Source organism: Ambystoma mexicanum, chromosome 8, assembly GCF_040938575.1.
Source record: "Ambystoma mexicanum isolate Mex_15411 chromosome 8, UKY_AmexF1_1, whole genome shotgun sequence".
In the NCBI taxonomy this organism is placed as follows: domain Eukaryota; kingdom Metazoa; phylum Chordata; class Amphibia; order Caudata; family Ambystomatidae; genus Ambystoma; species Ambystoma mexicanum.
The window spans coordinates 401,865,357-401,880,095 of record NC_090929.1 but is presented as its reverse complement, the minus strand read 5'-3'; the positions used below and the strand labels follow the sequence as shown (position 1 = coordinate 401,880,095).

Here is a 14,739-nt window from a genome sequence, read left to right as displayed (position 1 = left end):
ACTTGGTTTGTCTGGGAAATTCCGGTGGAATCTTCTCACCAACCTAGGTGCATGAACGTGGTCACTAGGTTCCCATGACCGTTATTGTGGTCCGTAACCTTTCCAGTCGATTAAATAAAAGTCTTGACTTAACCATTTTGGAGTCCAGGATACTTTTCACTTCAAATTCGGGTTCCCCGTCTATAAGGATGGGGTCAGGGGGCATGGTTAGTCTTGTCCCAGGTTGTACTGGCTTCAGAAGTGAAACATCGAAGACGGGGTGAATTTGCCTACTAGCAGGTAATTCCAATTTGACGGCCACCGGGTTGATAATGGCCTTAATAAGGTAAGGTCCCAAATATCTAGGTTTAAAGGTCCGCTTTCCTTTTAGAGGTATGTGTTTTGTGGCCAACCAAACTTGATACCCAATTTGGTATTGTGGAGCATCACTTCGATGCTGATCAGAGTTTTTCTTGTACTTTTCTTTCGAATGTTTCAAATGTTCAGTTGCTTCCTTAAAGGCTTGTGTGATAGTAGCGTGCAGATGGTTCACTGCAGGCATTTTTAAGTGTTGAGGCGAGTCAAGTTCTGAGGTCCGAGGGTGGTGCCCGTATATGGTATAAAAAGGGCTTTGTCCAGTTCCAGAATGTACAGAGTTATTGTATGCATATTCGGAGATCCATAGAATGTCCTTCCAATTACTTTCAGTCTGGTGTAACATACAACACAGGTACTGTTCAAGAGTCTGGTTGGTCCTCTCCGTTTGACCATCGGTCTGGGGATGGTGACTGGTCGATAACCTCACGTCGATTTGCGGCAATTGACAAAATTCCTTCCAAAAATGTGAAATGAATTGACTACCTCGGTCAGAGACCAATACGGAGGGAAATCCGTGTATTCGAACAATGTTTTCAAGAAACTCCTTGGCCAGAATTGAAGCAGAAGCTAATCCCTTTAAAGGAATAAAGTGGGCCATTTTGGAAAAAAGATCCACAATAACGAGAATGGTGTTAAAACCATTACATGGAGGTAGGTCTGTAATAAAGTCTAACGATAAGGTGTGCCATGGTGTAGGTGGAATATCAAAGGGTTGTAAAAGGCCAGCCGGTTTTTTCTTCTGACTTTTGTTTTGGGTGCAAATGCCACAGGACATTACAAATGACTTTACGTCTTTTCGCCAGGTGGGCCACCAGAATTGTCTCTTAATTTTAGCTTCAGTTTTTGTGATACCTGGGTGTCCTTCCATCAGGGTGTCATGATAATTGGAGATGACTAGTTCTTGTAGTTTCTTATGTGGTAGAAATAGACGCCCTTGATAATAAGGTAGGTAATTGATGACAGAGTAGTCTGAGCCTTTCTTTACCCAGTCCTGCAGGGCTGTTGGATCGAAGAGTTGTTGGATCTTTACCTGAATATCTTCCAGGGTTTGTAAAGTAGTTATGCCAAGAATTCTTTGTTCTGAAATTATAGGCTCCGGGTTCGCATATGCTTCTTCCATTCCTATTCGGGATAAGGCATCTGCCTTGCCATTTTTACAGCCTGGTCGATAAGTGATCACAAAATCGAACTCGGCAAAGAACAATGCCCATCGAAGTTGGCGTGATGATTGGGCCTTGCCTGTCTTTAAATACTGCAAGTTCCGGTGATCGGTGATTACAGCAATGGTATGCCTGGCACCGAGAAGATAATGCCGCCAAGCCTTGAAGGCGGATTTGATAGCTAATAGCTCCTCATCGGTAACCGCATAGTTTAACTCGGGCGCCGAGAACTTTCTGGACCAAAATGCTACTTGGTGAAGTTGACCGGTTTCAGGATCCTTCTGAGACAGGACAGCTCCCATGGCTAAACTGGATGCGTCGGTTTCAACTGTGTATGGGAGTTCAGGACGAGGATGCTTTAATACAGGTGCAGACGTGAATTTCACTTTCAGTTCTTGGAAGGCATTCTCAGCTTCTTCAGTCCACAGGAAGCGTTTGTTTTTTTGCAAGAGTGCTGTGATAGGGTGTACAACGTGCGAGAAATCCAGAATGAATCTGCGATAGAAATTAGCAAATCCGAGCATGCTTTGTATTCCTTTAACTGAACTGGGTGATGGCCATTTGAGAATTGCGTCCACCTTTGGAGAGTCCATTCGAACTCCTTTTGGAGTCAGGATAAATACAAGAAATTCAACTTCTGTAGTATGGAAAACGCATTTTTCCAATTTTGCATATAACTTGTGCTGGTGTATTTTCTCAAGGACTGCACGAACGTGCTTCACATGGTCAGATTCTGAAGGGGAGTACACTAGAATATCGTCTATGTATACGACAACACAGACGTCAATGAGTTCATGCAGGATATCGTTCATAAAATACTGGAAGGCTGCTGGTGCATTGCACAACCCGAAGGGCATCACCTGGTATTCGAATAACCCGTACTTAGTGCGAAAAGCAGTCTTGCATTCGTTGCCTTTCTTTACACGTACCAGATGGTATGCCCCTCAGAGATCTAATTTAGTGTAGATGCAAGCGTCCTTTACTTGGTCTAGTAATTCTGGGATCAGAGGCAATGGGTATCGGTTCTTAACAGTGATCTGATTTAAGGCGCGGTAATCTATGCACGTTCTGAGGTCACCTTCCTTTTTTGGTACAAAGAACAAAGCTGAAGATGCAGGGGACTTGGATGGACGAATGAAGCCATTGGCAAGGCATTGGTCCAAGTATTGTCGTAGGTGAAGGTTCTCGAGTTCCGTAAGTGCGTAGATCCTACTACATGGAGGTTGTGCACTAGGTATGAGATCAATTTGACAATCGTATGATCTGTGAGGTGGTAAGGTGTTTGCCTGTTCTTTTTGGAAAACATCCTGGAATTCTTGATATTCGTGGGGTAACTGCACAACTGGAGTAGCACTGTGGCCAGGTCCTTGTTCAGGGTTTTAATTGGGTAACAAGTATGTGCACAATCCAGGAAGGTTATACTCTTCTCTCGCCAATCAATACAAGGATTATGTGTTTCCAACCAAGGTATCCCCACTATTATTTGGAACTGCGGGGCTTTCATTAAATCAAACAAAATAGTCTCTCGATGCCCATCCTGACCCAATAATGTCATCTCTGCGGTGGAATGAGTTACAGGCCCAGAGGCAATTTCAGTTCCATCGACTGTGGTGATGACATCCGAAGTGGTCTTTCTGCAGAGAGGTATATTCATCCTAGAAGCCAATTCGTGGTCCACATAGTTTCCCATGGCCCCGCTATCAATGTATGCCCTAACTGCGTGCAAACGTGATGGCTGCCTGGGATCTATAAGGACCATTGATATGATGAAATACGAGGTCCGAGTATCCTTCGTCAAGCTCGGCAAGCGGACCTCTACGCTTGTCGGGCGTGGTCGTTTCCCGAGTCAGGCTCCATATGGCTTTTATCAGCAGATCCTGCCACTTTCTTAGGTGGTTTTACAGGGCAATCCCGTAGAAAATGTCCCAAAGTTCCACAGTATAGACATAATTGCATTTGCTGCCTTTTTTCTCTTTCCTTCTGTGTCAAGGGTCCTTTAACTCCTCCGGTTTGCATGGGTTTTGAGGCATCTGTTCCTTTGGGGGTAGCGTTGGGTTTAACCAACACCCGGTTCTCGAACTTGGCTCGATCAGCCTTTCGATTCTGAAGTCTGTGATCTAACTGGACCACTAAGTCTATTTATTCAGCACAGTCTTGAGGTGGGTTCACAACTTGAGCCAAAACATCTTTGAGTTCTCCTCGAAGTCCCCGATGAAACAACGTAATCCGTCTTTCCTCGGGCCATCCAGTTTCCACCACCAACCTATTGAAGGTTGCTATGTAGGTTAGAAGATCTTGGTTACCCTGTCGTAGGGACAAAAGTGCCTTATCCAGGGCCTGTCCTTGAGAGTGCCGGGCAAATAGTCTTTCCATGCTCATTTGAAAACCCTGAAAATCCCGAAGAATAGGGTCATCCTGATTGACTAGTGGGATTGACCAATCCGCTGCACTGCCGCTGAGATATGATAATACGAAGGCTACTTTGGCTTGATCGTTTGGAAAGGCTCCAGGTCTGCATAAAAAGTGCAAACGGCATTGGTTCATGAACACGGCGAATCTTTTTGGGTCCCCCGCAAAGCGTTCTGGTGGGGCTAAAGGGATATTGTCTGGTAAAATCACTTGCACAGGGTTGCTTGGTGAAACAGGGTTTGGAATCCCCCCCCCCGAGTCCCGGTAGGGGTGTTTGCCCCGCTTGGTTTTGCAGTAATTGTCTAGCAAGATCATCAGTGCATTCCTTCGAAACAATCAACTCTCTCCTGAGTGTATTAGTTTCTTGGCGAGCGGCATGTACCTCAGCCCCAAGTTCCCCTAATAATTGGGCCAGTTGGTCAGTTTCTGAGGTCTCCATGACACCCGGGTGAGAATTTGTAGGGAGGCTTCGCGTTCTGTTACACTCACCTGGCTCCCACAGGGGTGTTGAGCGGAACTGGACAGCCACGGTCTCCACCAACATGATGCGTAGTGCAGAGATGACTGACTGGACTGGCCCACCTAGCTTCGTCTGCTTGACCCATTGAAGTAGTCTCCTAAAGACGGGGAAAGGGAATTAGCCCCCCGTGGATTTGAGTATTAACACCTCACTGCGTCCCCACTTATCACTTCTGACATTTCCTTTCACAAAGCTCACCTTATAGTTTTGTATGATGAGCTCTCCATCCTGCGAAGAATGCAGGGGCGCGTTGATGGCCAATTACTTCACTGGCTTGAGGATATTGGAAGAGTTCTGGACAAATCTTGGCTCCAAACCTCCGGGCGAAAGGCTGTAAGTATATAGTTCTAATGAGTTCAAAATGTCCGAATAATCACTCTTGTCCAATTCCTTGCGTCTTTTGCAGCTTAGACCCAAAGGATGATCGTCCTGTGGCAGCTGAAAGCGTTCAGGTAAGAGTCTGTGTTTTGTAACACTGTCCAGTAAATGATGCCAAGGTTTAACTCGCTGCTTTCTCTTTTCTTGCAGGTTCAGCGTAGGAAGGTTTGGCGTGCTGGTGGATAATACCTCCTGCGGTAAAATCAGGTAAGCATATGGTGGCAAGAGATTGTCCTTGTTTGTTCCCTTGGCTCACCTTGTTGTTTTCTTGTCCCCCTTAGGTGCTGGAATGCGGAAACCAGGTGATGGAGACAGCACCGGATCGTAGAGATGCTGCGAGGAACGGTGAGTATGGCGCGGCGCTGCTGCTGGCGATGCAACGCGTTTAAAATGAAGTCTGTTTCTGGTTCAAGATGCGCTGAATCCGAAATCAGGTAAGAAATGCAGTAAAGTTCTTGTTCTAACCTTTCTTCTTCTTTCCCTTCTTTCTAGGTGCTCTGGACTCGAGGCGGGCATGGCAGGATGCTGGATGCTGAATGCAGACACGGTGAGCGTTACGCTGCCGGATGCAGAATAACGTGAAGCATGTGCTGCTCTACGGGCGTGGTTTAAATAGCCTTCAAAGTAGTCCCAGGTAAGTATTCCTCCACAGCCACACCCGAGTAACAAAATAGTCCCTAAGATAAAATAGTCCCTTCAAGCCTCACATGGGCTTGGGTGCTTGGATCCCTTGCAGCATGGTCTCCATCAGGTAGGTTTTAACATATGAGTCTGGCGCCATAGGCCCCAGGACTGATGTCCCATATGAGCCTGGCGCCATAGGCACCAGGACTGTACCCAGATAGCCCCTAACAGGGGTTGTTGGGTTTGCTCCAGGTAGCATGATGCCTGCTTCCGGGGTTGATGGACTTGGTCTGGATGCCCGGGGGTAGGCATCATAACAGACTGTCTCAGGAGTGATGGGGGGCTCCCATTACATGTGGCGCTGATGAAGACGGACTCCAAGAATCAGTTTCCTGGGTCGCGAGGAGCCACAGAGGAAGAAGACCTGTGAGCGGCGAAGGGAGAGGAGATACAAGGCTTATCCAGTGAGTCTACATGATGGTAGTAGCCGCGGGGCGCTTCTTACTTGTTCCTGTGTCCCAGATATAGGCCTTCAGTTGAAGAACAGCACTTGCGTATAAGTGAAAGTCATCCTGCAGTTCATTTTGAATATCGAACAATTGGAAAGCAGCCAACGCAGTATTCGCGGGTGAGTGAAAGAGTTCCCTGAAGTCATTTGGAATGCCGACCAATTGAGCAGCGGTGAGAATTATGTAAAGCAAAGCCAATTGACTATAATTTAAGACATGCCATTCTTTGTAAAACCTAATCACCCGATGGAGTAATATTATTGAAAGGGCATTTTTACCTTTCAAGTATTGCCCAAACCAAAGGTTTTTGAAATCAAGACAGATACAAACTAACCAATACTGCCCACAACAGAAACAGGAAAAGGAAAGATCTATATGTGGTGAAAACTGTTGTCCATATTTAATACAACATTGGGTAAATGTTGGTGCAGACTCAGATTGCCAAAGCCAAGATAGAGACAGAGAAAGATCCTGTGCTTATTAATGGTTGGTTGCCTCTGTAGTGGGGAAACAAGAGTGATAAAAATAAGCTGCCCTTCTGGAAAAGATATTTACAAGGAGAGGAGCATTATTTGTCAAAGTGTATTAAAGAGCACAAATGTGAACTTTGCTTTCCTTAAAGAGTTGTTATGAGTTTTTGAAGCTGCAATTTATTGAATGCTGCAAAGCTGTTGTGAGACTGGTCAGTTGAGCTTAACCACAAAAAGCACTTGTTTTTGTGAAACACTGTTCGGGCAGAGGAGTATACCCGGATGGCATAAGCCTGGCATGGGAAAAAAACAGGCAGAAGTTGAAGAAGTGCTACAAAGTGTTTTTGACAAACATTTTATATGCTTGTGCTATTGAAGAAAGGAGTTGTATTTCTTTAAACTTATCAGTTATGGAAAATCATCCTGACCAAGACCTTTATTGTTGCTATTGATGAACTGCGAAGTTGTTCCTTTTCTGAAGAAGTTAAATTGTATAAGGAAGAAGAGCCCTTTTTACTTGGTTGAAACATCAGAGTATTGGAACTTTTAGTTGAGCAATTTGAACTTGCAAAGAACTGTATTGGAACTTTGTTTCAGACATGGATTTCCTTATTTCCTTTTCTTGAACTGTGAAGCAGAAAGCTGGGGAAGGGGAAGCTCCCCAGATTCTAAGAGACTGTGGTTACAATCATTATTGTTTTGAATTGCCATGAATGTCCTTATTCATTTGTTGTGTATATAAGCGTGGGGGACAGATATCCTTTATTAGAGTGTTTAATTTAGTTATTTCAGGCAGTGAAATCCTTGTTACGGTATAGATAGTAAGTTGTATATCCAACCTTATATCCAACCTTGTTAAAAGAATAAAATGGCATTTGTTGAGAAAACCCTACAAAGTGGTCTGACTCACGTTTCTGATCTCTCAAAGATATCTCCCACAGCACTTAGGTAGGTTCTGGGGGACATGTGACAGTCACGTAAACAGCTGTACAGGGCAGGTGGGAGAGGTCACCTGAGACTCGCGGCCTGATGGCAGAAAAGGTAGTAGGGGTCTGAATGAGTCGGCGGCCACCCGCAGCAGCAAGATGTTGGAGGCAAAATGCACCAGTCCAGGAGAAACATCCTCTCATAGGTGCTGGGGGTCACATAACATGGTCACGTGACCAGATGTACAGGGAAGGTGGGAGGGCTGTCCTAGACCCATGGTCCAATGGCAGGAAAGGCAGTGGGGATTCAGATGAGAGGGCGCCCAACCGCAGCAGTCAGATGTTGCAGGCAATATGCCTCCCTCTAGGAAGAGGCGTGCTGTTGCAGGTGCTGGGGTCATGTGAGGTGATACATGATCAGCTATAAAGGGCGGTCGGAGGGGTCACCCGAGACCTGCAGATGAGAAAGGACCCATCCGCAGTAGATAGATATTGGAGGTGAAATACCTCAGTTCAGCAGGAGCATCATCAGGTAGGTGCTGGGGGTCATGTGACCAGTTGATATGATTTTGATCATTTCCACAACCAGAGCTTTGTTCCACCCCAAAGTGAGTGTGCTAGATCCCCCAGTAGGGACATTAGTAGGAATAGAGGTAGAGAAAAGCATATACCTGCCGCTGTGCACCAAAGAGAGATTAGACAATTAAACCCCTGCAGTGGGCTAGCCACCCTCACTCTCCACAGAGGACTGATTTACTAATGTCATTAAATGTATATTGGGACTAGTGTTAAACCATGTTAAACCACCTACCAACCCATTCCTTATCAAAACATGCCCAATATACTGTAAGATAATATACTGATATATATTTAGATGCCCATACTTAATTCACATATGTTCATGAATTGATTCTCAATAAAGAACACCCAATAGCCTCATTACAAGTTTGGTGGTCTGGAAATTACAGTGCCGGTAGCAACTTACCAGCACCCTTTACACACCACCAAACTGTAAGTTTGGTGGTAGGGGAACGCAACTCCAGGCAAGCCTGACCTGCCGGAGTTAAGGTCCCTACCGGCATGCTTTTGCCTGAAGCACCGGCACCGTTAATAACGGTGACAGTGCTTCAGGTGTCCCATTCTCATGGAGTCCTATGCGACTCCATGGGAATGCAAAATAACCGTTACGCAGCGGCCTATGATATCCCGGTAGCAGCGAGAAGTCAGGCGGCGTAACAGTGTTACAGGATTGGCGGCAAGGCAGGTTACCGCCAACCTCGTAATCAGGCCCAATGAAACTCTCACACTCTCCTGCAAAGCGCATTTCTTTTCATTAAGGGAAAGAAGCAATAGAAAAACATTGCAACTATTATTGTGACTACACATAACACACTCAATATGAGAAAGGTTATCAATGAAAATACTTCTATCATTTCCTAGCCTATATCCCTACTTCAAATGAATGAACTAACCAAAAACTATGATAGTTTCTCAAATACTCATCACTTCTTACTAAAAAGGCTCTTAAAATGAACTGCCTTTTCAATACCTCTCCACTTTCACAGTGTGATAATAAATACAGGTCAAATCTTATCTCATACGCACAACAGTCTTTTGTGACAGTAGGGAGCTGAGATCTGAAAGCCTGCTACAGCTGCAGGGAGGCTTGTTGAGTTGTACAATCCAAAAATCATGAACAAATCCACAAAATATCAAATTCAATGCCAAACACCATCAATCATGGTCTCTGATTGGCTATAACAAAGCCTTAAAAGAGATTAAAAGAGATTTAGTGTCAATTGGATATGATCATGATACAAACATAAGCCAAATCTGAATAGGATAGTCCAATGAGTTTTCAGCTGCTGTGGTTAAAGGAGTGTTGCTTCCTTATACAACTCAATTAAAAATCAATAGTTCTCTCAAAAAGCAAAACAGGGAAGCCTTTGGAGCATCTGCAATTAAAATACAGTTGTACTGCTGTTAAAGAAAAAGGAGCAGAATGGGCCCTTCCTTCCTCCATAAGGCAGAATGGAGAAGGCTTCCCAGCTTCCTTAGGCCCTCAGCCCTGCCTCCAATCCGGCAGCATCTCCTGATGATCTCGACAGCTGTACTCTATCCCGCTCAGAACCACCCTTTATATTGCTTTCAGGTTTGTTTATGCATAACCTATAACCTTTATAATTGCGCACCAAGCATATCAAAACACATTCTTCTGGATTGTTAATTTAGTTACTGTGCATTTGTAAGGCGCTTATACATCAAGTAAACTGTTTTGTAAAAAAGTGCCTACATGGCAAGGGGGGGACATGGGATCAAACGGCAAGTAAAATAGCAATAAAGAGAAAGAAAAGAGGCAGTCAAAGTAGGCCTTGTGTGAGCATTCAGAGCATGCAAATGCAGAGAGAGAGAAGGGGAAAGGGAGGGCGGTAAGTGCTAGGAGTTCCACAGAGAGAAATGCTATGGAGTAACCTGCAAGCAGCTGTTAAGTGCCTGGCAGAGATCACTTGGTAAGAGTGGTCAACTGCTAATACAATAAGTGCAGGCCTGTGAGTGCAAGGAGTGGGCGGAGGCTGAAGGCGATTGCGGTGGGGGGAGGCAAGGACCCAGAATGACACATAAGGGCCCTGATCACCAATCTCAGCGACTATGCAGATTAGCAAGGGAAGGAGAGGGGGAAGAAGATTGGGGAGGGAGGCCAGGACCCAGAAGGACACATAATGACCCTGGTCACCAATTTCAGCGACTATGGGGTTTGGCAAGGGAGAGAGAGAGAGGGGGAGAGATGAAAAGGAGAGTCTTGAGGAGCTCCCGGAACTTTTGGAGATCCGGCTCAAGGCGGAGAGGAAGGGGAGGCTGTTCCAGAGGGGGTGAGCCAGCCGAGTAAAGAGATTGGTCGCCAGCTCGCTTTTGAGAGAAACGCTTGACACACAGAGAGTTGGCGCTGGAGGAGCGTAAAGATCTGGAGGGAAAGTATTTTGTGAGAGCCAGTTGTAGATAGCGTGGTCCCCAGCCCCAGAAATCCTTATGGATGATGCAGAGGGATTTGAATGTGATCCTTGCAGCAACTGGGAGCCAGTGGAGAGATTCTAGGACAGGAGAGATGCAGTCTATGGGCTTGAGGCCAAGGATAAGTCTTGCAGCCCTATTCTGGATGAGCTAGAGGGGATGCAGAGAGGAAGAGGGTAAATTAAGGAAGAGGCTGTTGCAGTAGTCCAGCCTAGAGAGTACCAGAGCTCTAGAGACATTGAGCTTCTGGGGGAAAGTGAGGAAAGGCAGGATTAGTTTGAGGCGGTGGAGTTGAAGGTGGGCCTTCTTGGCAAGGTCATGGATGTGAGAGATGAAGAAAAGAGAGGACTTGAAGATGACTGCTAGGTTTCTGGCTTCAGATGAAGGAGAAGGGGAGAAGCCCATACAGGGTGACTTTAGTTTCGGGAGGAAAGAGGGAGCAGGAGTCCCAGTGGGAAGGATCTCAGTCTTGCTTGTGTTGAGGCAGAGATCGTTGGAGGCACACTAGGACTGGATGGCAGATAGGCAGTCAGGAATGATGGAGGAATTAAGAAGAGGATCAAAGGGAAGTTTGAAGAAGAGTTGTGTCATCTGCATAACACTGGAAGTAAGGGGAAAAAATGGAAATCGGGTGTGCAAATGGAGTAAGAAAGATGTTAAAGAGCCTAGGTGAAAGGTTGGAGCCCAGGGGAACGCCACAGGTGGAGATCGAGGGATGGGAGAGGAGAAAGAGCCCAGGATAACCTCGGAGGGACGTCAATGAGGAAGGAGGTCAGCCAGTCCAGTGCCCACTCGAGATACCAAGGGTATCGCTGAGCCATTTTATGAGGATGGAGTGGTTGATCGTATCAAATGCAGAGGACAGATCAAGTAGAATGAGAACAGCTGGTGAATTATGCATACACTTTGAGAATTAGTTTATGCATACACTTTGAGAATGTTTATCAAAACGCTCCAGGCGTATGCATAAACAATATTGCGCAAGCGCATCCATCCTTGCCCAGAAAGCCACATCAAGCTACGCCCCATAGTCCACCAGAACATCGTTTACAATTTGCTTGAACATCGGGTACTATTTATATAAACAAAACAGCCAGTGGGTCGCAGCCCAGAAATCATGTTTACAGTGTTCTCCCAGTCTACCAAAATAACTTATAATCTGGCTCAAAGCCCAGACTTCTCTCAAGACAGTAAAGGATTGCATAATTATTCACTTGTAGAATACTATTTAAATGCAAAACTGCAACATTTCACTAAAATGCTTATATATATGCCTACCTATTTAAACCAGGCTTAAGGGAAAGGAGATCAAAGAAATAAAGAAAAGAACCACAGGAGATAGCTAACCAGCTGAAAGGAAAAATTAGTTCCAAAATACCTTTGGCACAAAATTGGAGGCAGAGGTGAATCAGGAGTCAGGTCAATTTACAAAGGGACAGCAAAGGCAGAGCGAAGTTAGACACGAAGAACAAAAACAGCCACACAAAGTAACCATCTGTGGGGAACGCCATGGCACCGATTTTCTGTAGTTGAGGGAAATAATTTTGACACCACACCACTGTGGGCCCCTTATTGCAAACTGAACTGCTGTGAGGAGCCGGCATGTAGACTTGTGGGCCATCAACATGGCATGGGACGGGTGACTAGGTTTTGTCCTCTGTGTATGCCTGACAATCCCATGGCATATTGCTGCAAAGCACTGATCCGCTTTCCAGTGCCAGAAGCTGTAAGGAATATGGCAGTACGGGGAAGCTCCAAACTGCTGTCTAGTTTGTGATATTCCAGGCAGCACATTGAAGGGCATGGAGACAGTATGGTGGAATCCCTGATGGACCTTCCAAGAGAAATCTGAAGCCTAGTTTAATTGCGAGGAAAAGGTCTTACATCATGTTCTTTAGAGCCAGACTCAGAATATAGGGAAACAAGAAATATCACAGATGCACGTATCTGTTGGTGATGATGGTTACAATTGAGTGTTCCAACTCCACACAATTAGTGGTAAACAATTCTATTTCAAACGCTAGGTCCAAGGAGAAAAGAACAAGATATAAAAGCATGTGACACTCATTTAAGGTTATGTTCCACTTACAAAAGGTACATTACTTTAAAGTAGCTTAAATGGAGCCATGACTGGTGAGCATTCCATCTGCCAACTTAAAACCTGGGTAAGAGAACCAGCATTTCACCTCCCCAACAGAGATGAAGGTAGACATTGCAAACAGTCCCCAGATGTGTTTTCAGGCTTTGTCCTGTGCAGTACAAACTTTTTTTAATGAAGACTTTGGAAAGGAATTGTAAAAGTGGGCTTTCCTGATGCCCAACCTCTCGCCACCTTTACCATGTAAGGAATCAAAGGGTCAGAATTGTCCCTCTTGTGCATTACAAAAATGCAAAGTAGTGGTGTGAGACACTACTGTACACTGTCCATTCCACATGCTATGTAGGAGAATGGAAGTGGATAGAGAAAAATATCAAGTGGATTTTCAGGAATAGCCTGGGTCCAGGGATACCACTGCTGTTACCAATATACAGTGGTAATTGTATCCAATTGCTCAAATTAGCATAGGTGATAGTGCTTTTTTCCTCTGATTTTCTGCACGGAATACCTCTGTAGCAGCAATGAGGCACTAATTACAGTTGATGAGGGGAAAACACGAAATGATAGGTTGGATTTGGTTGAAAGTAGTACACAGGCTTACAGGATTGCATACCAGGAAAAATGAGGAGGATAATGGAAAAGATAGGTTGGATTTGGGTGAAAGTAGTACCCAGGGTATCAGGATTGCATAACAGGAAGTATGCTGGGAAAAGATCTTGCACATTTTTAAAGCCAAGGAAAATATTAAATTGTGCACTCAGGGACAAAAGAAACAGTAATCCAGGTAGTAATCTCTTGTTTCTCTTGTTTCTCTCAGTAAGACAGCTTGCCCTCTTTTTTATATGATCTTCGTTTAGAGGTTAATCTGGATCCATTATGTTTAGAATATACTTTCTTGGCATGTGATAGTGTATGTGAGGATTCCCAGAAACAGTCCACCATTACTCAGCTCCTAGAAAGGGGACTCTAAAACCATGAGTATTTGAGAGGAATAGGTATGTTCCAAAATCAGAGCGTACACACCCTCCTGCTTATATGAAAGTAGTGTCTCGTGTATTCTGCTCCTATTTAAGGAAGAAGCTCTGTAAGTTGGTAGGAACAATGCTTTAATTTTCCACTTACCCACTGCCTTCCTGGATTCTCTGCCTTTGGCGTAACTGCTGGCTTTGTGGTACCCATACAACAGATGGCTGTTTGACTTTGGAGCCATTCCTATGGCTGGAGAGTGCACAATCATCCAGATCTATTACGTCCAGCTACAGAGAAAAATGTACATGTGTACATTACAAAAACATAGAATGCCATCCCTCAGAGGTCCAAATAAAATGGAAACAGTGAAAATCAGCATCTAAACTGTAAAGGTGATTTATGTTAGCAAAGCGTTGGCTGATTTTAGGAGAGTAGGCAGGCAGAGTGCTATACAGACTGAAATAGGAAATGCAGCACATGGCAGGACAGAAAACAGGAACACCAGGATTGAATGAGTTTTTTTTGTGTGAACTAATTGTATTCAAATGCAAGTCATAAACAATTATCAAATTGTTCAGATCAACAAAGGTCTTTATGAACAATCTGTTTAAATTGGGACTATAAACAGTAATAATTCATCATTAATTCATTTCTTCAAGACAAGAAAATTATCAATAACATCTTATTCAAACTAAATTTCTAAAGTGAAGACATAACAAATTCCAATAAAGATCTATAAGTAATTGTAGACGGATATCATTAAATTAGATAGAGAACGATAAACATAAACCAATACATAAACAGTACAGGGGAAACAAACAACACAAAAGCTAAGGAAACAGACAGGGGGAAAGAAAACATAAAAATTAGCAGCAAATACAGTACATTTATAATACCACTTGATGCAATATTAATTATAGCAGCTCATAGCACCATTAAAAAAAGGGTCCAACCAAATTGTAAAAAGACAAACTCGTTTTTCGTTAAATAATTGATAAACAAATGCCACTGCAATTCATATTTAGTTAATCTTATTGGGTTGTTGGCAAAACATTTTCCATTCGGTGAACATTGTAAATAGTGTTCCGCCAACCAGATATTGTGATGTTTTGAACTTTTAGTGTATTCATACGAATTGCAATAAACAAATCAAAGATGAGTGATAAATAGGTGTACAAGTAATATAAACTGCCTAATAAAATATTGGTAAAGGTAAGGGGAACATTAACATTAGTTCCAAACTAATATCTAAAATGTCTTCATACAATTACATTCAAAAACAAGTATGACATGACCAGCAGTTTCCATTA

General features: G+C 44.0%; 1 protein-coding gene across 1 annotated transcript in view; it reads right to left on the bottom strand.

The window, feature by feature from the left end:
* Nucleotides 1-14,739, bottom strand: part of C8H9orf43 (chromosome 8 C9orf43 homolog) — a 906,643-nt gene that overhangs the window by 425,388 nt on the left and 466,516 nt on the right. The window contains exon 5 of the mRNA XM_069612161.1: nucleotides 13,583-13,716. Within this exon, the coding sequence (XP_069468262.1) occupies nucleotides 13,583-13,716 (134 nt within the window). The remainder of the gene's footprint in view (nucleotides 1-13,582; nucleotides 13,717-14,739) is intronic.